The sequence below is a fragment of the Sphaerodactylus townsendi genome, linkage group LG02 (genome assembly GCF_021028975.2).
Source record: "Sphaerodactylus townsendi isolate TG3544 linkage group LG02, MPM_Stown_v2.3, whole genome shotgun sequence".
Lineage (NCBI taxonomy): Eukaryota > Metazoa > Chordata > Lepidosauria > Squamata > Sphaerodactylidae > Sphaerodactylus > Sphaerodactylus townsendi.
In genome coordinates this window covers 4,942,625-4,968,128 of record NC_059426.1, presented here as the reverse complement: position 1 = coordinate 4,968,128, position 25,504 = coordinate 4,942,625, and the positions used below count along the sequence as shown (strand labels likewise).

Genomic DNA, 25,504 nt, shown 5'->3' with positions numbered 1-25,504 from the left:
ACCCCACAACAGTTGGTTCCCAGTATTGCAGGACCCATGTGGACAGGGGCGCACTACCCTAGGGACATGGGGACAGCCATGTCGCCGGGCATAAGTCTTTTGGTCCTGGGGGGGATGGCCCTCCACGTGACCAACAGCGTGCGCCCCAACCACACGCCACCAAGCCCCGCCCCCCAGAAGCCAGTCTGAAGGGAGGCGGGTGCTTGGCGGCAGGCAACCACAGTGCCCACCTGGGCCGCCCCCGAGCCCTGGCCCCAAGCCCTGGCCCCCACAGGCCAGTTTTCAAAAGTTTTCAAAAGCCGACCTGCACGGAGGCTGGGGGAGAGGCTCGAGGGCTCAAGGGCATGGTCCCACCCCCAAGCCCCCCTGACCTCCGTGCAGGTCGGCTTTTGAAATCCAGCTTTTGAAATCTTTTGAAAGCTGGACTGGGGAGGGGGGCTCAGGGGGCCATGCCCCCTGGGTGTAGGGGGGCGCCCGGAGAAGGAGTTGTCTCTGGGATCCATTCCCCCCAATACGCCTCTGCATGTGAACGAAGAACCGTATTGGTCTGAGCACTGCTCTGAGTGGCAAGGCAGTGTTGGTAGAACAAGAGAGAGATTGACCCCCTTTTTCAAGGCAGCCTCTGGCTTGTGGGACTATTAGTCCCCACAGGCTCAGCAACCCTAGGATCCAGGGAAGACTGGGCAGTTCTCTGACCTGTGCACCCACAGACTGTCGCATTCATCCCACAGTTCAATTCTGCTACCGGTTGGTTGAGATTGAAAAGAGGGGTGTGGAAATAGTAAAAATGGCTTGTAATGGATGGTGCACAGAAAGATTCCAGAATCCCAAATCATGAGAGGGACAGAGACAGCAGTACGAAAGGTGTAGAAATTGTAAAGCTGTAGAACCCTACCAAGAACTCCGATCCAGCCTGCTATCCCAAGCTATAGACCCTATGATTGATTATACTGAATCAGATAAAGTAGTCATGCTTTTAAATTGTCAGGATTTTCATTGTTGCCTTATAGTGGCAAAGTTTTTGTCAGAAGTTTGTAAACTGAATGTATGACAAATGCAAAGTTTTTTACTATTCACTTTTTAACTGAAACTGTATTTTTTAACTGGAACTATATTTTAACTGGAACTATATTTTAACTGGAACTATCGTGTATATGCCAATAAAAGCTTATTGAATTGTAAAGCTGTAGAACCCCCACCCCTTCTTTCAAAAAAAAGAAACAAGCAATGCTTTTAAAATAAAAACTAGACCTTTTTACTGCTTTAATATAAAATCTATTTATGAGATTTAAAGTATGTCTCAGTTCTCGACAAGCACAGTACACTGAACGCTAAAAAGAAAGAGCTTGTCACACCCAATATTATCTTATCGCGTGCATATTAGTTCTTGCCACATGAGAATCAGGGGAAACGCAGCTGAAAACAGAACACACAGACCTTGTAGCAAAGGAAAACAAAGTTACTGGACAGAAAGTATCAGAGAAGAAGAAGGAAGTCGGAGTGGGGTGAAAAAGGGAGAAATGTGCCCTCCGTGATGTTCCGAGGACCTTCATGCCCTTAGGGCCCAAATCTGGTTGAATAGGTTACCAAGGTAGTTAACTCAATGCAGTGGTCAGAAAATATCAATAGAATTATGGCAATTTAAGACAAAGTCAAAACTCAGCTAGTGACCCAGAGGCAAAGTAAAACAGCTCTTCCTATACAATTGAAGTCTCCCACTTATTATTCTGTGCGTTTACATTACAGCAGCACACAAAGGTCCCATTCAAGTCTTCCACCTACTTACTCAGGATTTTTAACAAGTAGCTTTTGAATGAAGTCTTTGGCCAACGGCGAGACTGATGCAAAAGTATCGTCTGAATAATCGACATTCACTTGAGAAATATTGAGGTACGTTTCTTGAATATCTGCTCCCGCAAAAGGAGATTCGTGCGTAAGCAGCATGTACGCGATTACACCGACATTCCTGAAACAAGAGAGAATGTTTCCTCCCCGTTCTCATATTAAAAACAAAGATTATTATTATTACTTTTTTGGAAAAAGACTAATGAAGGGTAGATATACACCCAAGATAAAGGCTAATCGATAGATCAAGGAGAACGCTATTAGCTTTTTATGATCTCATGCTTATTATGACACATCTGTTTTGTTTTGTTTACTATGTATTCATACTAATGTAACTATACAGATGGTTGATTGTAAATGTATCATTCAAAATTTAATAAAAATTTAATTATTAAAAATTTTTTCCATACTAAACATTGAAAAGACATGGATTTTTTTAAAGGGTTTTCATATGGTTCTATGAGGACGCCATTTCATGTATGCCAAGAGGTTTTTGTGCTGCCAGATTACTTATTGATTTGATTTTTAAAAACTAGATTTTTAGTCGCTGCTCATTTAACGGTCTGGTGGCGACTGGCAAAGTTAAAACAATATGGGTTAAAAACAACATAAAAGCAAACACAAAATATTAAAATATTCAACTGTTAAAATACGCAGTTGGCACCATGCTGCTAACCAAACCCCCAAACTTGTGGATTAAATACCAACAGCCAACCTAGACAATTCAGCCTTGTAATGCCCTGAAGAAACTACGCAAGTCCTGCGGGGCACGGGTGTCCTGAGACAGCACATTGCTCAGAGTCGGAACCGTAACTAAGAAGACACTTCTCTTGATGACTGAACCGTCCTGAGGCCAGGCATATGCAAGAGGCTGCTAAGGGATGTCTTCCTCCTCAAGGACAAAAAGTTTGGTTATCCGCAACTGCTGTTTTTCCAAGGGGTCATTTGTGCATTGATGCTGGATGGGATCCACATTGAGCATCAGTTGCTCTGACTGCACGGTAGCCACAAGGAGCATCCACACTTGATTCCTTCCAAAATGTGACAGTATGCCACAGCTAGTTAAAAGCACCTAAGAACATAAGAACATAAGAACAAGCCAGCTGGATCAGACCAGAGTCCATCTAGTCCAGCACTCTGCTACTCGCAGTGGCCCACCAGGTGCCTTTGGGAGCTCACATGCAGGAGGTGAAAGCAATGGCCTTCTGCGGCTGTTGCTCCCGAGCACCTGGTCTGTTAAGGCATTTGCAATCTCAGATCAAAGAGGATCAAAATTGGTAGCCATAAATCGACTTCTCCTCCATAAATCTGTCCAAGCCCTTTTTAAAGCTATCCAGGTGAGTGGCCATCACCACCTCCTGTGGCAGCATATTCCAAACACCAATCACACGTTGCGTGAAGAAGTGTTTCCTTTTATTAGTCCTAATTCTTCCGCCCAGCATTTTCAAGGAATGCCCCCTGGTTCTAGTATTGTGAGAATAGGAAAGGCAGGAGTGTTACATGAATGCACAGATGGCCACTCGAAGGGGAACAGTTCTAGGGAACCAAATCGCCTTGACACCCTTGTGGACTCTCTACATCGCATCAACAGGCACAGACTGGCAAGCTGGCCTACAGGGAGGTGGACATCTTCAAGCATTGCTCAATGGAAGAATGTGTCCACTCTGACCGACACCGAGAGCACTTTGCCTCATGAAAAGAGGGGGGGGGAAACCCCTCCGGATGAAGCTGCCTGCATTAATTCAGGAATTTAGTTTGCTTTGCATAAAACTGACCTCACAGTAACCAAGAACAGGGGGCCACTGCTCTAAATCTTTATCACTAGTCTCCCTGCAGGTTCTGTGAACCCCCAGGACAGGTGTATTTACCTCAACTGACAGAATTTTGTTCTACCTCGTCATGTTAATAGTATCCCTGCCTGGTCATAGATACGAAATGAATATCAAGGGGGATTGAGGCTTCATGGGGAAAACAATTTCTGTAAACAACTGTCAACTCTTCAGATTGAGCAGCTAATTTTTTTTCAATTTGTTTTACAAGAAGTTGGCTTACCATAAATCAGTCGCCGTAGTAATAGGTTCGTAACTTAAGATTTCCGGTGCTGGGGTGGGGGAGGGAGGGGAGAAGAAAGAGCCATTAAGTCCACAATTAAAGCATTTTCTCACAAACTTGAGGAACAAAATTGTCTAAATATACACCTGACAGTTATGCTAACAGATTACTGATACCATATGGCACAGGTGTCAAACTTGTGGCCCTCCAGATGTTATGGACTACAGTTCCCATCATCCCCTGCCAGCATCATGGCCTGGAGGTCGGAGGGTACCGTAGGCGTGTCCCTCCAGCCCTCCAGAGCAGCGTTGGAAGGAAAGGTGAGTGGAGGGGCCGAACCAGAGATGGCTCTGTGCGGAGCTGCCTCTCCAGCTCGGTAGATCTTCGGGGCTGTGGAAAACAGGTCCAAATGGCTCTTTGGGTGGTAAAAGTTGCCTACCCCTGGTCTAGCTTCTGCATGCAGAGGAGCAGAGAAGTGAACTGTTCTGTCACAGCAAATCATAAAGCTAAAATACCTGTGATGAAAGGAGTGCCACGGAGTGAACTTCCAGTGTCCCCCCCACCCTTGAAAATTCCATGTCTGGAGGCCCAATTAAGGTTAGTTGCACTCCCCACCCCGACCTCAAATGCCACCTGGAATAGCAGCTTCTTGCGCCATTTCCTCTGCTGGGGCAAACATACAGATACTGAGGAAGGGACTGTCATCAGGGGCTCCCTGAGGCCCTTTCAGATCAGGAAAGATTTGGAGAAGGACCACAGCTCTCCTTCCTACCGTTGCAGGCCCCCAACACTACAGTCCAGAGCAGCACGGGGGCCACACACGTAACATTTCTCAGGAAAAACCATGTTTGGAGCTCTGAGCTCCCAGTGCTAAACTTAGTCATTGAGCCCAGAGAATCTGCACACGGGGGCGTGAACTGCCCTGTGAGCCATTCCTCCCTGCAGTCGCTGCCAGCCCTCCGCAGACCTCACACAAGCTGAAATCAGGGTTGTGGAAAAATGGTCTTTTTTACTTTAATTGTCTCCCAACCTGTTAATAGCTGCTTCAGCGAAAGGTCACACCCCAGCTGTCGATTATTTCCTTTGCAATTAGGACTTCAACAATCCTTTTCAAGCATTTGCACCTGTAGCAACAATGTCTTTACACCAAACTGACTTTGCTAATTAGTGTGAGAGTATGATTGGTCTGTTTATGCCACCTGACCAGTCATTTTGTATAACTGCCTTTCAGCACTCTTCACTCTCAACTTTCCTTTCCTTCTTATTGCTCTCTACTCGTCTGAGAATAGCCTTGTTTTCCTGCCTGTTATCTTGGGCATTTCAAAGCTGTTAGACTCTGCCGGGCAGTTCTTATCAGAAATACTTTTCGTCTCGCTCTTTGCTTGCTTTTGCTTTTCAAAGCTACGCTACCAATGTTTCATGTCATTATTTTAATCCTTAGTTATGTCTTCCTGTTATTTTGTTTATTGAGCAGGTGCGGCACTCAATAAACCCTAAAAAATATTTTATTCATAGGGGTGCTGTGTGGTTTCCGGGCTGTATGGCCGTGTTCTAGCAGCATTCTCTCCTGACGTTTGGCCTGCATCTGTGGCTGGCATCTTCAGAGGATCTGAAGATGCCAGCCCTCTGACTAGAACCGCTATCTATTCGACGTGAAAGCCTTCGACAATACATTTTATTCATAATTTTTGCCTCTGAGTTTTTGTGTGCTTACCCAAATCCTGACCCACGTTTTGAGAAGTGGCCAGTCAGCACTTGTAGAGGAAGTGAATAAGAGGGAGTGGGTATGGGTGCGCAGGTCTGCCAGAGATTGCCACCTTGGGGGCACAGCATCAGTGTACACATAAAATGGGTGTACGTAGACACAACCACCATGACTGGAAACGCTGCTTTTTATATGATGAACTTGAGGGTTAATGCCCACATATTTCTGAATGGTGCATACTAGGAGCACATTACTGGCTTGCAAGAAACATAGGGTTTTTGGGCAAGAGCATCTCTCAGCACACGCAACAATCAAAGGTAGCTCTCTGTATGATCCCTGCGGAAGACGCTGGTCAGCAGCAAATTGGGGACAACAGGCGAGGCGATATGGCATAGGAGAGAGAGAAGAAGACCAGCCCTCCATGTTGCTCCTCCTCATCGTGGTATGAAGGCTGCATATATGTAAAATAATAAAAAATAAATATTGTGTCCTTCTGATGCAATTCTTTTGATCTGTTTCATTAGCTTCCTTGCGCATGATCACGGGCAGGTAACCTATGTTTAATGCAATAGTCTCCAATTTACATCCTGGAAGCCAGTAGACATTTAATCTCTTTAAAGTCATACTTCTCTTAGTGAGGGGATCCATCTTTCCTGACCAGAGCAGGCAGTGGCTGTAAAAGAGAAGGAAGGTTCTGCTCCCTGCCTTACATATAAGATAACAAAGGGATTTCTCCCATGAGCCAAAGGAGTCCTGCTTGAGGAAATAATCACCCACATGTGAAAATTCAAAGGAAACTGTACAGACATAGGACTACCTTGATATTCAGGGGTTCCAACAATTTCACAGAGTTCAGTGCAATTGCCGATCTTCCGAGAAATACCAAAATCAACTATTTTTATATCGCCAAGTGGGCGTATACTGCTTAACAAAATATTCTGAGGCTACAAGGAAGAAACAAAAATGTTTAGAGGATGATACATTAGGATGGGTAATATCTACAAATCACAACTATTGACCAACCACTTAACTAGCATGGTCCTATTCAAACAACATTACCACTACCAGTGTAGATAGCCAGGGAAATCGTTTTTGAATAATATAGTCATTTGAATGTAAATCTGAAGGTGCGTCTCAGAACTGCTTTCATGTTCATGATCTAGTCATAATTCTGCCCTGCTGAAGAAATTAATTAGGATCGGAAGAAACACACTATTCAATCCAATCCTAACCAATCCACCTATTCACACACACTCTCTCTATCTGAATTCTTCACAATGTGAGGAGGCAAAGTCCCACAAAACCTGCAGCACCCTGGAGCTGGGATTAAATTAAATTGTCGGTGTGGAATTTTCCCACGCGTAGTGGGAAGAGAGAGGTTGAAACAGACACTCCATTCCATTTCATTCCGGCCGAGGTAAAACTTCCAGCTATAGGGCATTTGCTCTAGACCAGGGGTAGGGAACCTGCGGTTCGAGAGCCGCATGCGGCTCTTCTGCCCACTGCACTCGCGGCTCCCGCGAGCCAAGCTGCCAACCCCATCCTTGCCCCTTACCCTGCAGGCAGCAGGGCAACTGGCGCACCAATTGCCCAGCGGCGGCTGGGCGGTAAACTTCCCTCTCTGCGTCCGCCCTGTTGGCCAGGCGGTGCTTTCCCGCAGTTGGCCGAGGGCTCGTGCGTGCTTCCCCTCTCGCCCTGCCCGTTGGAGTAGGTAGGCTCCAGCGGCAGCCAGCAAGGATAAAGCGCCCGGCTTCATCTTACTTGCACTGCCCTGCCACGGAAGGCAGGCAGAGTGAAGCGCACCAATTGCCCGGCTTCCTGCTCTCGCCAGCCGGTTGGGCGGCAAGGCTGAAGCAGCTGGCCCCATCGCTTCCGCCCGCCATGCCTGCAGGTATGCGCAGCAGGGTGGGCAGCACATCCATCAGCTTACTCCAGAGATAATGCTTGGAGTAAAAGGTAAAAAAAAACCCAATATATACAGTGTTATCTTTATTTTAAATGTCAAAAATTATTTGCGGCTCAAAGTGTTTTCTTTTCCCGTGGAAAACAGGTCCAAATGGCTCTTTGAGTGTTAAAGGTTCCCTACCCCTGCTCTAGACTTCTGAAGTTCAGACCCAGGTTAGCAGGAAGCTGCTAATCTAGACTCAAACCCAGTCTTGAGTTGTTCTGTTGTGATTGGGCAGAGGCCGAGATATCCCAGTCAGTTGTTCTGGAGAAGTCCTTGTAGAGTTCTCAACTTGTAAGTAACTAGTAATGTACTAAAAGACCACACACCATCAAAACATCAATGACTTCAACATTCATGCCAAGAGGTCTGTGTCTTCATGGTCACTATGGGTCACTTCCCAAGCAAATGATCATAGGGCCACCTAAGAAAAAAGACCTTAAATTAGATGTAACTTTTTGAATTGGGTGGGTGGAAGCTGGGCTAAAATCCATGATATCCTCTTCTGTAGTAGGTAGTATAGTGGGCCCCTGCAGCTGGTTTGGACAGGCACTGTGATATACTGGTTACAGTGTTGAACTAGGATCTGGGAGACCCAGGTTCAAATCTCCATGCTGCCAAAGAAGTTTGCTGGGTAACCTTGGTGAGTCACCTGTATGAGCCGGAAGACCCAATCTGCCTCTACAAGGTAAGGATAGTCGAGTGATGTCAAGATACTTTTAGGGTCCTACAACAGGGGAAAAGGTGGGGTATAAATGAAGTATACAAATAAAAATATAGAGAACTAGCAGGCCTGGCCACGCGTTGCTGTGGCTGAGTCTGGTGAAGTGGAGAAAAAGAAGAGGAAGGGGAGCCGAATGGTTGAGAATGTGTCATTGCACAATGATTGCAAGGAGGGAGGGGCAAGGGGCCTCCTCCCTCCAGATTCCTTGCATGTGGCAACCCAGCCAGTCCCTCCCTAACGTTCCCCTTCCTCTGCTAGGGTGCAGGTGGAGCCATGTCCAGGTGGGCTGATCCGCAGCCACTTCACTCCCTTCCTTGCAGGTGGGAATTATCTAGTAAAATGCAAGCTGGGAGGCGCATACGAAGCTACGTTGTGTGTTCAAATTTCAGAGCGTTTGGTCCAGCAAACCCCGGACCCTCCCTCACCTTCCTCTTCCCTCCCACGCTAGAATTAGGTGGGCCATGTGCAGATGGCCGGCATCCGTCACCCTCACTCCATAAAGAAGTGGTTTTCAAGGAGAGGCATGGATTTGGTTCCCTTGTACCAAGAGGATGTTGCTTTGACAGCCAGCAGATGCAAGCTGTTCGGAACAAGAACTTTGTGGTTCCAACTGTATAAGCGGAGTGTGGCATGTACACAATATGCTAGCTCAGTTGGCGAGCATGTATACACAACAGGAGGTGTGGGGAACAGTATGAAACCTGGCCACAGCCCGAATCACGACATTGTGTGAAATTTCCGAAACAACGGTCCAGGAGTTTGGGAGATTACCTGTCAGCAGAAAAACGAACTGATAGATTTTTATATATATAGATAGATTTTGTCCAACTAACTTCTGTATTCTCATGCCACACTGCTGGATCATGAATTGGAGGGAAATCATTTGCATGACTTTTTGTTTTGCATTGCAGATTCAGACACTGAACTAAATATCATTTCTCCTATTGCTAAAGTGAAAGTCCTGCAGAAAAAAAGGCCCCAGGGATCAAAATGGAAGAAGGGCCAGGTAGGGAGGGTGGCAAACCAAAGGAGCACCAATACAATATCAGTATTATATTTAAACATTCACACAAAATATTACCTTTAAGTCAAGGTTTTTAATGTTGTTCTGGAGTGCAGGTGCTTAGCAGAAACACCTTGAGGGAATCTGCGGTATAAACCTACGACATACATCTGCTTCCTCTATGGTTTCTTCTAGGTCAGGAAGGCACAAGTTAAAAATTTCTCCTCCGGCGGCACTGAAACATTAAATAAAAAGAGTTTAAACGCTGTTGTTTTTTCAGAACAGGGAGGCGTCGTTTCAGAGGTTAATTCTAACTTGGAAGTAAACAGGTTTGCTGCCCATGACTGACAGGTCATTATTTTTGATGAATGACAGAGATGGAGGCAAGGGTTAAAAAGAAGATTTTTCTATCCCTCCATGGGGGGGAAACGCAACAGTTTTTTTAAAAAGGTAATGAAAAATAAGGGACAGATGCAAATCTACATGGAAACTTTGCATCCAGGGAGGTCATTCAACGAGTCTTTCCAGAACTCAAACAGATACCAGAAAACAAAGAAATAACTGAGTATAGCATGTTACTAAGGCTGTAAAGGAACCACAATCTTTGAAACCAACTGCAGCAATAAGCAACATTAAGATACTCCACTGAAGGAAATATTTCCAGAAACTGCTCATCAAGTTCTCTACAAGTGACTGAAGACATTTTGCCGTGAGCCATCTTTCAGCTACATACCTTGTTTTTTTAAAAAAGGGTATTTTGACTGCTATGAACTGTTCACTTACCACAACTTTTCAGGAAATGATAAAAATGCAGCCCTTGTATTTTCTGGAATACATTGTGATTTTGGCAGTCCAGGCACATACCTTCCCTGAAGCAGTCATGCTTGTTATATTTAATACATACTTGTAGAAACAAAACCAAGACTATGCCACAACTACAGACATGGCAGTGACACCATTGATTGCTGTGAAGTTTGCTTTCTTCCATTGTGGCAAAGGACTCTCTCTCTCTCTCTCTCTCTCTCTCTCACACACACACACACACACACACACACAAATAAACTGTGACAGAGCTGTAATCTGGTGACATTTTGTACATCTGGGTTGGGGTCTCCCCTTTTGACTGGTGCAAGCCCAGTTTAAACTCTCCAGCCAAAGCACAGAAAGAGTGCAGAGTAGCCAGTTTCAGAGACTCACGGGCATACGCTGGGGGTTTGTGGAAGGTGCTCTGTGCCCCTTCGCCAGAAACAGGATGTGGGATCATTGAAGTGTACCTGCACAGGGATGATTTGGCTGATATTTCTGTTGACATTGATACCAGATTCCTGATAATGGAAGTAATATTCTTATTCCCCCTTGCATGGAGCTTGATCATATTGTAGTAGTAGTAAATGAACCACACAGGTTGCCTCGTTTCTGTCACTCTGTGTGGGATCAAGCTTGCCTGGAGCAAAACCTGATCCTGGAATTACTTATTGTAGGGATGGCGAACCTAAGGCACGGGTGCCACAGGTGGCACTCAGAGCCCTCTCTGTGGGCACGAGCAAACAGAATTAGCCCCTCCCCTCCCCATTTACATCTAGGCTGGCCTGGGCAGCTGGAAGCTTGATTATTAGCATTAAGTTTTTGGGAAGCAGTGTAGCAAGTGAAAAGCCCTGTTAAAAGCTGTTAAAGCCCCACCGAATTTTTTCATGTAAAAAAAAGAACTAAAGTGTGATCCTTTACCTGGGGAGTAAGCAGTTTGCTGGCAATTAGAATGCTTCTAGGGAGTAAAACTCTCTTAGGGTCATAATGATTCACCTGTTGGAAAGAGTTGCAGTTTGCTTCAAAGCAAAAGCCACCGACTACCACCAAAGCTTACTCCCGAGAATGCTTGCATACCTGGAGCCAACCGTTTTTCTAAACTAAGACCTCAGTATTCAGAGTTAAATTGCCATGTTAGGCGCTTAACTGCGATAAATAAGTGGAGTTCTGGAGTTTGCAATCACAGGCACTCCAGTCCTCGAAAGGTTCGCCGTCACTGACTTCTTGGAAAGCATCTTTTTCAGATAGAGTGCATGTGGTCACACATCCCTCCAAAGCACAAACAACTGCAGTTGGAAAGAAATTCAGAAACTCTGTGTGTGTGTTTGTTTGTTTGTTTGTTTGTGTACCTTTATTTGTGTACCTCCAGAGCACCTTCCACAAACCCCCAGCGTACGCCCATGAGTCTCTGAAACTGGCTACTCTGCACTCTTTCTGTGCACTCTCCAGGCAAAAGAGGAGGGGGAGGAAGTGTTTCTGGATGCCAACTTCGGAGAAGGCATGAATTGGGCTGATGTGCAAATCTCTGACAGCCTGACGGCACCTCAGCAAGCTCATCATGGGCTAAGCTAAGAGAAGCACCTCTTGACTGGAGGTCCCAAGAGATCCACAAGAAGCATTTAGCTGGTCAATTTCTCTAAATGCATTTTATGTTTTATTTCTTTTGTTTTGAACTTTGTACAATAAATCTTTGAAATCAGCTGGTGCAAGGTTGTAAGGAGGAAAAGTACCCGAGATTGAGGTGAGATAAGAGTGGCTCTCCCAAGCTTAATCTCAGCCTCAGTCGTCATAAGCTCCATGCAGAAATTCTTTACGGTTTATGGAGTTCTTCCTTGCCACACCAGCCTTAAAAAGAAATGACCCACGGAATGTTGCCTGGGCGGCCCAATTCACAGAAGCCCAGGATGACAACCTCCCGGATGACTGTGGCTACAAGAGCCATCATAATGAATAGATAAATAGTCACAAGCAACGGAGTCCAAGCTGTGCATTTATTTATTTAATTTTACTCCATTTGTCGGCTGCCCTTTGGCAGCTTCCAGGGCACGACAAAATTAAATATGCTAAAACCGACCATCTGCCCTGATTATAAAATAGTTCTAGATCAGTGGTGGCTGAACCCTGTGGCGAGGTGCCAGAGGGGTGGCAGCACTTTCGAGCCCTCTCTGTGAGGGCGTTCACACAGAGTTAGGTCATGTGAAGGCGGGAAAATCACCCACCCACACACATCCTAGGCTGGCCTGGGCCACTGAGCATGGCGTCGCGGCGCTGAGGTGACAGAGGGCTGGCCTGTGGGCCTGGTGCCTGTGCTCTGGTGGCTGCTGCCCGAGGGGTGGCCCAGGAGGCGAAGTGCTAGAGAGGCACAGGCAGTGCTTGCAGGACTTTCTGGAGGCGGCTAAAACAGGATGGTCCTGCTACGGCCCCGAGGGTGGGAGCAGAAGGAAGAGGGGAGCCAACTGGTTTTACAAGCTTCAAAACCTTGGCATTCAGTTAAATGCGGGTTGGCACTTTCGCGATAAATAGAAATTAAGGGTTTTAGAGTTTGCAATTTTAGACCCTGGTCTCAAAAAGGTTCGCCATCACTGATCTAGATGGTGACTAAAAAAACTCTCGTACTTTAAAATGCAATTGTCCATACTGTCGTAAGGAGGAAGAAGATGAGGGTTCCAGGAAAGGGTGGGAAAGGGGGAGGCTCTTGGATGATCAGCCGTTGAGTCTGTCAGCCCTGGTGGCACAGCTCTGCTCTTCAGGATTGCATCAGGTCCCACAGGGCCCTACACCCTTTTCAACATAAAGAATTAAGTCACGTCACCCATCTTAGGCCCCTAGGACCCAAAGCGGGCTGATCCAGAAAATAAAAACAGTCAGCACATAGCGGACGATGTTACAATTCTACTTAGTTCTCTTTGTTGAAAAGTGTACGCACACAGAGAGCATTCTGAACATATTAAGCTTCTGTCAGTTCACATCGGGGTGGGTCTTCAGCTCCTCCATCCTACTACAATAGCGACAGAGCAAAGCAGGGGCGAAATGCCCATTGGGCATCAAAATGCAGGGTTTGTTTTTGGGTATTTATAGTGGTTTTCCATTTTTGACCTGCAGGGGGCGCAGTTTTTAGGATAGCAGCACCAGAATTTCAGCGTAGCATCAGGAGACTGTCCTTATGCTATCCCCAAAGTTTGGTGAGGTTTGGTTCAGGGGGTCCAAAGTTATGGACTCCCAAAGGGGGTGCCCCATCCCCATTGTTTCCAATGGGAGTTAATAGGAGATGGGGGCTACAGTTTTGAGAGTCCATAACTTTGGCCCAGACAAGCCTCCTAAACTGAGAGCAACATAAGGACAATCTCGTATTTCAGTAGGTGCTACTATGTCTAAGCACCCACTGCAGGTACCATCCTGGTGCAAAAAAAATTGGTGAAGTAGTAGAGTGGCTGCCCATGGGGCCGGGGGGGGGGGGGGGCATCCAACTCAGGTTTTGCCCAGGGCTACAGTTTGCCTTGTTAGGCCCCTGGTGCAAAGTCACCTTCCTCTTATGCCTAGAATTAACTAGCGAGCCAGCTCATGTTGGGCTCCAGCAGTGAGAGACCTGGGCCAAATGGAAGAAAGGAAACAGATCTCTCGCTTATTCTTGTGAAGCCCTGTGAAGGAAGTGGCCTGCGGCGCTTCCTGGAAGCCGACTGAATCATAGCTCACTTTTGGTGCTGTGCTCAATGCAGGACAGAGAGCGTATGCAGGCGTGCGTGCCACAGCACATATAGATAAGCTAGGAAGTTTCGGGTAAGAGCGAACAAAAGCGGCAAGGCATTTCTCATGGGGGAAATGCGACACAAAGTTAATGATAACTCATTAAGAGTGGCCGAGAGGGAGATCACACTTCAGCGCAGCGTTTTTCAACCTTTTCGACGTCACAGTACCCTTGACCTCACGCTTCATATCTCACGGTACCCCTGCCATCCTTCCCCCACCTTCCCCTCCCAGTTCCCCTGCTTGCCACCCCCCACCTTCCCCTCTCAGGGTGAAGGGAAGCACGGGGGTGGGGGTGAATGGGAAGTGGCTGCTGACTTTGTTTGGATTTATATCCCCCCTTTCTCTCCTGCAGGAGACTCAAAGGGGCTTACAATCTCCTTGCCCTTCCCCCCTCACAACAAACACCCTGGCAGGTGGGTGGGGTTGAGAGAGCTCCGAGAAGCTGTGACTAGCCCAAGGTCACCCAGCTGGCGTGTGTGGGAGTGTACAGGCTAATCTGAATTCCCCAGATAAGCCTCCACAGCTCAGGTGGCAGAGCTGGGAATCAAACCCAGTTCCTCCAGATTAGATACACAAGCTCTTAACCTCCTACGCCACTGCTGCTCCTTAGGAAGGAAAGCAGTGACAAGGAAGGAAAGCAGTGACAAAATATGGCCAAACAAATGAATAGGACAGTGGTGGCAAACCTTTGGCACTCCAGATGTTATGGACTACAATTCCCATCAGCCCCTGCCAGCACGGCCAATTGACCATGCTGGCAGGGGCTGATGGGAATTGTAGTCCATCCTCTAGGTCTGCCAAAGGGTCTCCTGCACGAGAATAGGACTTATACTTATTTGGAGGTAGTTGGGGGAGTTTATCAAATCTGTATGGCAGCTGTACAAAGAAACTAGCCGGCATGCCTCTAAGAGATGAGGGTAACTGTGCTTTCCCTCCTTGAAGCCTGTACTTCCAGCCACAAAGAACAGCACAAGGCTGTTTGGAAGGGCAGGACTTCACCCAGAATAGAGCGGAAGGGACATGTACTGAATAGTAGCAAAGTGGGTGAACCTCCAAATCATTTTTGAAAGCGTCAGGAGAGTCAAATGCACTTCTTCACACAATGCAGAATTTGTGGAACTCGCTCCCACAGGACGCAGTGAAGGCCGCCAGCTTAAATGGCTTTAAAAGGAGGAAATGGTAACTGGCAATGAGTCATGACGGCTAAAGGGAAGTATAGCTGGCAAATACCACTGAAGCAACAGGTGTAGGCCTGTGCCTCTGAACAGCACAGAAATAACTGAGCCTAAGACTTCTCTTAATTGCTTTTAATAGCTACATTTGCCACCTCTGTTTTTCTGCAGCGCTTGAAAGACAAGTTAGACAAATGATGATTTTCAGTTAGGAGACAGATAAAGTGCTTTAACTCACAATTCTTATAATTCTTATAATGCCTTTTCACTATAATTTTTATGAGACTGAACACTGAGATTCAGAAGTGGTGTAGTGGTTAAGAGGAGGAGGAGGAGGAGGAGGAGGAGGAGGAGAAGAAGAAGAAAAAGAAGCAGAAGAAGCAGAAGAAGAAGAGGAGGAGGAGTTTGGATTTATATCCCCCCTTTCTCTCCTGCAGGAGACTCAAAGAGGCTTACAATCTCCTTTCCCTTCCCCCCCTCACAACAAACATCCTGTGAGGTAGGTGGGGCTGAGAGAGCTCCGAGAAGCTGTGACTAGCCCAAGGTCACCCAGCTGGCGTGTGTGGGAGTGTATAGGCTAATTTGAATTCCCCAGATAAGCCTCCACAGCTCAGGTGGCAGAGCTGGGAATCAAACCCAGTTCCTCCAGATTAGATACACAAGCTCTTAACCTCCTAAGCCACTGCTGCTCCTGGAGCAGCACGTGGATTCTAATCTGAAGAACCAGATTTGATTCCCCACTCCTCCACCTGAGTGGTAGAGAGGCTTATCTGGTGAACCAAATGTGTTTCCACACTCCTACATTCCTGCTGGGTGACCTTGGGCTAGTCACAGTTCTTCCGAACTCTCTCAGCCCCACCTACCTCACAAGGTGACTGTTGTGGGGAGAGGAAGGGAAAGGAGCTTGTAAGCCACCTTGAGCCTCCTTACAGGACAGAAAGGTGGGGTATAAATCCAAACTCCTGTTCTTCTGTTATTGCAACTTGTATAAAGAAGAGTATGAAGAAGAGTTTGAGTTTATACCCAGCTTTTCTCTCCTGTAAGGAATCTCTCCTGTAAGGAGTCTCAAAGCAGCTTAAAAACTCCTTCCCTTCCTCTCTCCACAACAGACACTTTGTGAGATAGGTGGGTCTAGTTCTGAAGAACTGTGGCTACCCCAAGGTCAACCAGCAGGCTTTATGCGTAGGACGGGGGGGTGGGGGTGGGGGATCCAGATCACCAGATTAGTGTCTACTGCTCTTGAAGAGGAGTGGAAAATCAAACCTGGTTCTCCAGATTAGAGTGCACCAGTCTGAACTACTACACCAGGCTATTTATTCTTCAGGTTTATAATAAGCAAGAACACAAAAATCAATGATATTAGAGTTGCAGGTAAGCCAGGACAAAGAACTAAGATCCAAATCGTACCAAACCGAGGAATACAGCATACAGGTTCCCCAGCATTGTGCTTCTGGCTATATTTAGTCTCCCGATGAAATAAATAGATACCCAACCCAAATACATTAGCAGTTACTTCCCAAAGGTGATGCAATGCATACTCACTATTCCAGCACCAAAATGATTTCATTTGTCGTTTCATAGGCTTCATGGAGATTGACGACACGAGCGCTTGGCCTCGTTAGTTCCAGCACAGCAATCTCATGTAGAATTTCTGCTCTGCAGTCTTGACCTCTTCTCCTCTTCTTCAGAAACTTTGCCGCAAATGCCTGCCCAGTGGATTTTGCAACACATTTTCTAACCACAGCAAATTTTCCTCTGTCATGGATAAAAGGAGCGTTTATGAAGTATCATGTTAGTTATTTAATGATGCATTCAAATCAGAAACAGATACAAGAACCCAAGTATTGGAACACTGATGTCATAGCTGTGGCTCACAGTAAGGAGGGAACGCACAGTTTCTAGTCTTTGCCTTCTCAACCTTAGCTATTTATGGAGGAGAAGTCGATTTATGGCTACCAATCTTGATCCTCTTTGATCTGAGATTGCAAATGCCTTAGCAGTCCAGGTGATCGGGAGCAACAGCCGCAGAAGGCCATTGCTTTCACATCCTGCATATGAGCTCCCAAAGGTACCTGGTGGGCCACTGCGAGTAGCAGAGAGCTGGACTAGATGGACTCTGGTCTGATCCAGCTGGCTTGTTCTTATGTTCTTATGACTGCTGAAGATTTAGAAACCAAAAACAGGCCTTGGCCCAATCATTGCCCTGAATGTCACCTTGTGCTCTTGCCATTAGTAGAATTATCCTCTTTTTTGCTTCGACTCTTTTCCTATATCTTATCTTCAGTTCGCTCCATCACAGCCCCAGTCTGAATACACAGCAAGGCTATCCTGGAAAGATGTTTTGCTGCAGTTTTGGCATTCTTACAGAGGTGCTTTTAAAATGAGCGGCCACATGACGTTCTTCCAGCTTCTGACTTGGATCCTGATGAATACTTCTGTGCTCGCAAGGACATCGGCACAAAGAGTGTGATTTTCCCACCTTCCCTCCACAGGCAACAGCCTGAGATATTTCTCATCCTGCTTCTAGAGGGGCCCGTTTCTTCCAGTAGCAGGATTTCAGGAGGCACTCTGGGCTGTCACGGAGGGTAGTGGGAGGGAAGGAGGTGGGAGACGTGGGTGCAAGTTCTTGCTCCCACAGAAAGGCTGCCTTTGTGCTAAAGCAGCCTAAGGTATAAAGAAATATAATCATTGCAAATTCACTTAGCCTATGGCATTTATTCTGCATGTAGAACATGGGTTATGTCCTTTTGAAAGTGAGGAAGAACCCTACACAACACTACCATCTAGCATGCAGTCGGACTGCTTAAATCCTACTGAAACATACAGGATTTAAGCAGCCCAGTTTGCAGACAGGATTGGAACCCCTGACACCCAATAAAACAAGAGGTGACCATTTAGAACATCAAACAAGTGCTGAATTTCTGAATTCAAAACTTTCAGTCAAGAAGGTCCAGTGTTGAATAGCAAAGGCATAATGTTCTGACGTCATGGTTTTTAAATGAATCACAAAGCACGGGCAATAAAGCTATGCTAGTGATTAAGATGCATACAACGCCGTGCTAAACATTGTGCAAATCAAGATACCTGTTACACAGAAGACGGTTTTGTATTTACATGGTCTTTTATCCCAGGATCTTAGCATGCCATAAAAGCATTTAATGAAGCTACTCCCTATCCTCTGACACAGCTTGAATGCCAGGAACTTACTTTTTTTTTTTTAAGAACAGAGCACATAAGCCCTTTATGCTCTAAAATGCTTCCCCGAAGAATGACAAAAGGTTGTCCTACAAAGCGCGCCAAGAGGATATTTTTATCCAAAGCAAAAGAATGCCTCCAAAAATAGCCGTTTTTTGGCTATATCACATCTCCACATTTTTCAATTTGCATGATCTTCTCTTAAGCTCCAAAATCTGGGAGGGTGGATGAGTTAGACGGGCCTTGCTCTTCAACCCGTTTGCACCAATTGAGGATGTTATTACACCTTTAATCTGCAACCAGAGGGTTGTAACCTGCCCAGGGAATGTTAGCTACCATATATACTCGTGTATAAGTCGACCCGAGTATAAGTCGAGGCACCTAGTTTTACCACAGAAAATTGGGAAAACTTATTGACTCGTGTATAAGTCGAGGGAGGGAAATGCAGCAGCCAGCAGCACAGAGCAGGGAGCCGTCGCCATTCCCCCTCTGCCCCAGGGAGAAGGCAGCCGTCTTTTCTCTGGGGCAGACGAGTTCCCTGCACAGAGCAGGGCGCCGCCGCCATTCCCCCTCTGCCCCAGGGAGAAGGCAGTTGCCCCCCACCCCGCGGTGGCCCCCCTATTACTTTAACAAAAGGAGCAGGCTTGAGAAGAGGCCTGCTGCCTTGTTCCCTTCCAGGAAGTCGTTTGGACTTGGTGGAAACTACATTTCCCAGGGTCTCCTGGGAAATGTAGTCCCCAGCAGGCCGTTTCAGCCTGGAAGGGAACACAGGCTAGCCCTCTTCTCAAGCCTGCTGCGTTTGTTAAAGTAAGTGTGATGATAATGAAATTGTCATGAGAGGATCACTGACTCGTATTATTATAAGTCGAGGGGGGCATTTTTCAGCCTTAAAAAAGGGCTGAAAAACTCAACTTATCCGCCAGTATATACGGTATGTCTTTTTCTTTGCTCTCCTTCAATTCCAACGGTTAGGGGGAAAGGTAGTGCAACCAAAAAATTTAGACACAGTTTGGAGTAGCAGGGACTGAAATAGTTTCCCCAGAAAATAGAATAAAGTCTAAACAGAATATTACCTGACTTATTTATTTTATTCATTTATATATCAAATTTTATATATGTCCCCCCCCCCCAGGGCTCTGAGCAGTGTACAATCAACAATAAAACATCATACAAATTTTAAAAACACAAACCTAACAGTTAGAACATCTCAGATGGCAAGCCCTGCCTAACTTCCTAGAGAAGTCCCATCCTGCCTTCATATAGGGAACGGCACACACATCAGCGGCTGTCTCCCCCAAAGACCTGGTGAAACAACTCTGTTTTGCAGGCCCCACGGAACTGCCCAAGGTCCCGCAGGGCCCGGGTGGCCAGAGGCAGAGTGCTGGGGCCAGGCATTCCCGCAGGGCCCGGGTGGCCAGAGGCAGAGTGCTGGGACCAGGCTGGGGCCAAGGCACTAAAGATCCTGACCTGGGTGAAGGACAGCCGCATCATAGAGGGGCCAGGGACCTCTAGTAAATTGGCCTCGGCAGAGCATCCCATCCAAAGGGAGGATGGACAAAAGGACTCGAGGGAGCGGTGGGTCCTTGTGCTGGCACATTTGCCCACCCTGGGACACTCACCCTGGTGGAGGGGAAGCGCACTGGTGGCCACCTGTCACACAGTTCCCGTGCCGCAGAGCCCAGAAGTCCAGGCAGCAGCAGAGTGCATTGGCATCCCACTCGGACACCAGCATGGGAGGGGGCGAGCCAGGGTGTTCCCAGGGGTAGAGCCGACTTTAGTTGGCTTCCTCTCGGGATTGAGGGGTGGCAGCGCGGCACACCGGCCCTCTAACTTACGCCTGCCATTCAGTGGCCGATGTCCCGTCAGTCCTATGGGGCTTTTTAGTGGTGGGGAGGCTTTAGGGCTTTTCCCTGCTCCCGAAGCTGCCAAAAAGCCTTTTTAGAGGTGGCAGGTTGGCGCCACATCAGCACCACTGCCCACAGCCTCTGGGTTTTAATGGGGCTGCCCAGATCTCTATTGTGATAGGTTTTGTAAACAAAAAAATTGTTTGTTTTTGTCCCCCACATTAATTTTATGCCTCAACAGCAACAAATAAAGCTAAGCAGAAATGTTAAGCAAAGGTTAACTGTTCTATTCAAACAAACTGAAGGACATTACTTTTATTGTAAAAACTGAAAGATAAAATAGTATGTACTTCATTCTCCCACGCCCTCTTTTCACATTCATGTTAAGTTAGAGGGATAACATGTGCAGAGGTTGCAGTATAGCAGTAGGATCTGGGAGAGCCAAGTTGAAATCCCAGCACTGCTGTGGAAGCTTGCTGGGTGACCCTGAGCCATTCATATGGTCTCAGATTAGCTGTCATGAGCCAGTCCCTGGACACTGAGGACTCAGCTGCAGAGCCTGAAGACACAGTGGAGGCAGAGCTGCACCTCAAGGAGGTGCAGGCAGCAGAGCCAGCTTCAAGCTCTTCCCTACAAGCAAAGGCAGAGCCTGATGCTGTGCAGCTGGGAGAGCCATCAGGAATCTCAGAGGAGCCAAGTAACAGCCAGTTGCTCAAAGGAGGCAAAGGAAGAGGCTACAGCTGCAGGGTAAAAGAAAAAGTGCTCGCATTGCTGCAAGGGGGTAGGGAAGTCTAATAAATTGAATAAATAACAACAACAACAACAGTAACAACAACAGTAGTAATAGTAATAGTAGTAGTAGTAGTAATAGTAGTAGTAGTAGTAGTAATAGTAGTAGTAGTAATAGTAATAGTAGTAGTAGTAGTAGTAGTAGTAGTAGTAGTAGTAGTAGTAGTAGTAGTAATAATAATAATAATAATAATAATAATAATAATAATAATAATAATAATAATAATAATAATAATAATAATAATAATAGTATGCAAGAAAATCGTGCCATCATGGCTTGTTACTACAACTTAGAGCCAGAAAAAAGAGGATACTTGAAGCGGATGTACGAATTGTGGAAACAACGCTACCCAGATTCGATCATCACTGAGCAAAGACTGGCAGATCAAAGGCGATTCATCATACGGAATTAAGTGTTTACAGAGATAGAACGCTGGAAAGAGAATTCGAGAAAAGGTGTGAAAAGAAAACTAACTGTAACACCAGAAGAAAGAACAGTACATACTCCAGAAACAACAGGAGAGATCATAATAGAACTGCTAGATGAAAACACCAGCACAGGGGATAAAATAATAGTACAACCACCAGAGAAAGTCCCCATGTCAGAAAAAAAATGATAGACTGACAGAAAGACAAAAAGAACTAAAGGAAAAGATCATCCAGTATGGACAATCAAATGAGGAAAGACAACAGCTGCCAGCATTGAAAATGGTGCCCAAAAAAGACCTGGCAACCATAACGAGGGATGTAAACATGGCATTGATGACAATTGAAACAACATCCATCAAAGAAATTAATCAGCTCATGTACAGTATGGCACTAGTGGTCACAAGAGAACTGGGCGTTGAAATACCTAAACCCAGGATAAATCAACTGTCAAAACCAAAGTGGAAAATTAGACTGGAACAGAAGATCAGAAAACTAAGATCAGATGCCAGTAACCTGAAAAATATGAAAGAACAAAGATTAAAGAATGGCAAGATCATGAAAGAATTAATTAGAAGGTACTGGCTAGACCAGGGGTCTTCAAACTATGGCCCTCCAGATGTTCATGGACTACAATTCCCATCAGCCCCTGCCAGCATGGCTAAGTGGCAGGGCTGATGGGGTATGGACCATGGTATCTGAAAGAGGCCAATTTGAAAGAACCTGAACTAGGCTACTAGAGCAGTGGTGGCGAACCTTTGGCACTCCAGATGTTATGGACTACAATTCCCATCAGCCCTTGCAAGCACAGCCAATTGGCCATGCAGCGGGGCTGATGAAGAACAGTCCATAACGCTGGAAGTGCAAAATTCCTGCATTTTATTTCAGGAACAATTGAAGAAGCACTGGAGATCATCACACAACAAACAGCAGCCACAGTGAGAAAAATTGAAAGATATGAAGCAAGAAACATCCAGTACAGACAAAATCAGCAATTTCGTTCAGACCAAAGGCATTTCTACCAAAGCCTCAACACAAAAATCAATGTTGAAATCAAAAAACCAGAGAAAAATGCAACACTTCAGTTTTGGAAAGATCTGTGGGAAAACGAGAAAGATTACAACAGGAAGGTGCAGTGGATAAACGATTTTGAGAAAGATGTTGGCCAAAAACAAATGCAAGAACTGGAAAGAACAACTGATATGATAACAAATCGAAGCAAGAAAGTGAAAAACGGACAGCACCAGGACATGATCAATTGCATGGCTTCTGGCTCAAATACCTAACCAGTTTGCACCCGGCAATGGCCAAGCAGTTCAATGAAGCCATGCAAAATGGTGAAATCGATCAATGGCTAACAACTGGACACAGGCTGAGTTGGAAGAATTGGACAGAAAAACTCAGAAGCTTATGACAATGCACCATGCCTTACACCCACGCAGTGATACTGATAGATTATACCTTCCTCGGAGATCTGGTGGCAGAGGCTTACTGCAAGTACAGCAAACAGTGGAAGAGGAGAAGCATGCACTGGCCGATAATGTGAAGGAAAGTCAAGAAAAGGCATTGATTGAAGTGAAGAACAGACATTTGCTGAAGACCCAGAAAACCAAACAAGAATACAGAAAAATTGTGATTAAAATGAGGACTGAAAGCTGGCACAACAAAGCTCTGCACGGCCAATTTCTGGAGAAAATCAAAGACAAGGTGGATAACTAAGGCTCATTCCGCACACGCAGAATAATGCACTTTCAAGCTGTTTTCAGGGCTCTTTGAAGCTGTGCGGAATGTCAAAAACAGTTGTGAAAGCAGCTTGAAAGTGCATTATTTTGCGTGTGCGGAATGAGCCTAAAAGACCTGGCTGTGGTTAACAACTAGAACTCTGAAAAAGGAAACTGAATCCCTGATTTTAGCCGCCCAAGAGCAAGCCACTAGAACAAATTCAATCAAGGCCAAAATCGAAAAATCCTCAGATGATGCAAAATGAAGATTGTGCAAAGAAGCTGATGAAACTATAGATCAAAAAGATTGCCCAGACTGAGTACAAACAGAGACACAACTCAGTGGCCAAGATGATCCATTGGAATTTATACAAGAATTACAACATAAGAACAGCTAATAACTGGTGGGAATATTGTACAGAGAAAGTAATGGAAAATGAGAAGGTCAAGATCCTGTGGGACTTTTGAATCCAAATGGACAGTGTTGAAACACAATACACCAGACATCACCGTGATCGAGGACAAGAAAGTGAGCATCATCGACATAGCAGTCCCCGGTGACAGCAGGGTCACTGAAAAAGAACACGAGAAGGTCACTAGATACCGCGATTTGAAAACCGAGCTTCAGCGTCTATGGCACAAACCAGCTGAGATCGTCCCAGTGGTAATCGGCACACTGGGCGCCATCCCAAAAACACTAGGGCAGCACTTGAAACATCTTTGAATTGACAAAATTAACATCTGTCAAATTCAGAAGGCAGCTCTGCTGGGATCCGCACGAATACTACACCGATACATTACAACTTCCTAGGCCTCTGGGTGAGGCTCGAATTGTAATGAAGGCCTACAGCCAGCTAAATGTCTGGCAGCTGTGAAATCTACAACAACAACAACAACAACAACAACAACGGCATGGCAGAAGGCTCTGTGAGAGGCATCTGCATCTGAGGAGAGCTGAGCCAGGACTCCCTCTGACAAACCCTGCCTTGGGCTTGGCTCTGCCTGGGTCCAACAAATGGACTTCCTGGTAAGTTCCATGTGCCTGATCTGCTGCCTGTGCCTGGACTTCGGACTGCCTTGACCATGACTGTGCCTGTTGCCTGCCCTGATCCTGGACTGCCTTGACCACATCTTTGCTAGCTTGCTGCCTGCCCTGACGCCAAACTGGTTGACCATGCCTCACATGCTGCCCGCCTTGACTCTGGCTCGCCCAGCCACACTCCAACTCATTAGCCTACCTCAGAAGGTGGTGATTAAAAAAAGGGGGGGTGTTAAGAAAAAAGTGGCTTTGAGTCCCTATGGGGAGAAAGGGAGGACACAAATGAAGTAAATAAATAAGTTAAACCGAGAGACTGAAAATTCAGAGGTGGGTTGCTACTGCCTACTCTGTGTAGCAATCCTGAGCTTCCTTGGCGGTCTCCCTTCCAAATACTAACCAAGACCAATTGTGCTCAGCAACCAACATCTCACGAGGTCAGTCTAGCCTGGGCCCTGCTGGTCATGGCTGCCTTCTTACCACCTGGGATCTGTAGAAACTGTAGAAACTAAAATGCATGTTGGCCCTCTAGGATAGAAGACAGCCACAAGACTGATCTTTTTAGGGTGTAAGAGGGAAATGTATTCTCTGAGGCAGTTAACAAACACATAAAACCCAGGATTTGTATTTCAGTACTGATGTTTACAGGACTGAACAGCAATGAAGGGTAGAAGAAGAATCTTTAAGGCCCTTAAAGATACTGAAGTGAAAAATTGCAACTGTGCAGGCTTAAAAAGGGTCACCCTCCAGGCTCCACCCCTCCTGGGTTTTATGTGTTTGTTAACTGCCTCGGAGAATACATTTCCCTCTTACACCCTAAAAAGATCAGTCTTGTGGCTGTCTTCTATCCTAGAGGGCCAACATGCATTTTAGATACACGAGCTCTTAACCTCCTACGCCACTTACAACCTCCAATGCTACTTACAACCAAGTAGAATGCAAAAGTTGTTTGAAGTTGATTTTGTACTGTAAGCATTGTACTGTAAGCATTACATTGCAGTAAGTAATGTAAGCATTACACATCTTAAGCTACCTTGAGCCACTGGAATGGCAGTGCATACACTGTAAAATAGAGAGACAGGCAAGTCCAACAGTTGCATCACATACCGTGTTTCTCCGAAAATAAGACAGTGTCTTATATTAATTTTTGCTCCCAAAGATGCGCTATGTCTTCTTTTCAGGGGATGTCTTATTTTTCCGCTCCACAGCTGCATGCTCTGGTGTTCTGTTCGACGGGCATGCTTCCAAACAAATACTTTGCTACGTCTTACTGTCGGGGGATGCTTTATATTTAGCCCTCCAGCAAAACCTCTACTATGTCTGATTCTCCGGGGATGTCTTATTTTCGGGGAAACATATATGAGAAAAATATTTCTCTAACACCCGGCTATTAAAAATTTTCGGAGATAAAAAAAAGTCCTGGATTACTTTTGGGAACTACGTTAAGCCGAGAAAGAACTTTAAACCTAGCTGAAATCCAATGATCACAAAGAGTA

At 45.9% G+C, this 25,504-nt stretch overlaps 1 protein-coding gene across 1 annotated transcript in view; it reads right to left on the bottom strand.

Moving 5' to 3' along the window:
* STK17B (serine/threonine kinase 17b) overlaps positions 1–25,504 on the bottom strand; it is a 45,144-nt gene that overhangs the window by 5,714 nt on the left and 13,926 nt on the right. Inside the window, 5 exon segments of the mRNA XM_048486737.1 lie at positions 1,787–1,966; positions 3,898–3,946; positions 6,420–6,546; positions 9,353–9,509; positions 16,540–16,752. Of these exon segments, the coding sequence (XP_048342694.1) occupies positions 1,787–1,966; positions 3,898–3,946; positions 6,420–6,546; positions 9,353–9,509; positions 16,540–16,752 (726 nt within the window).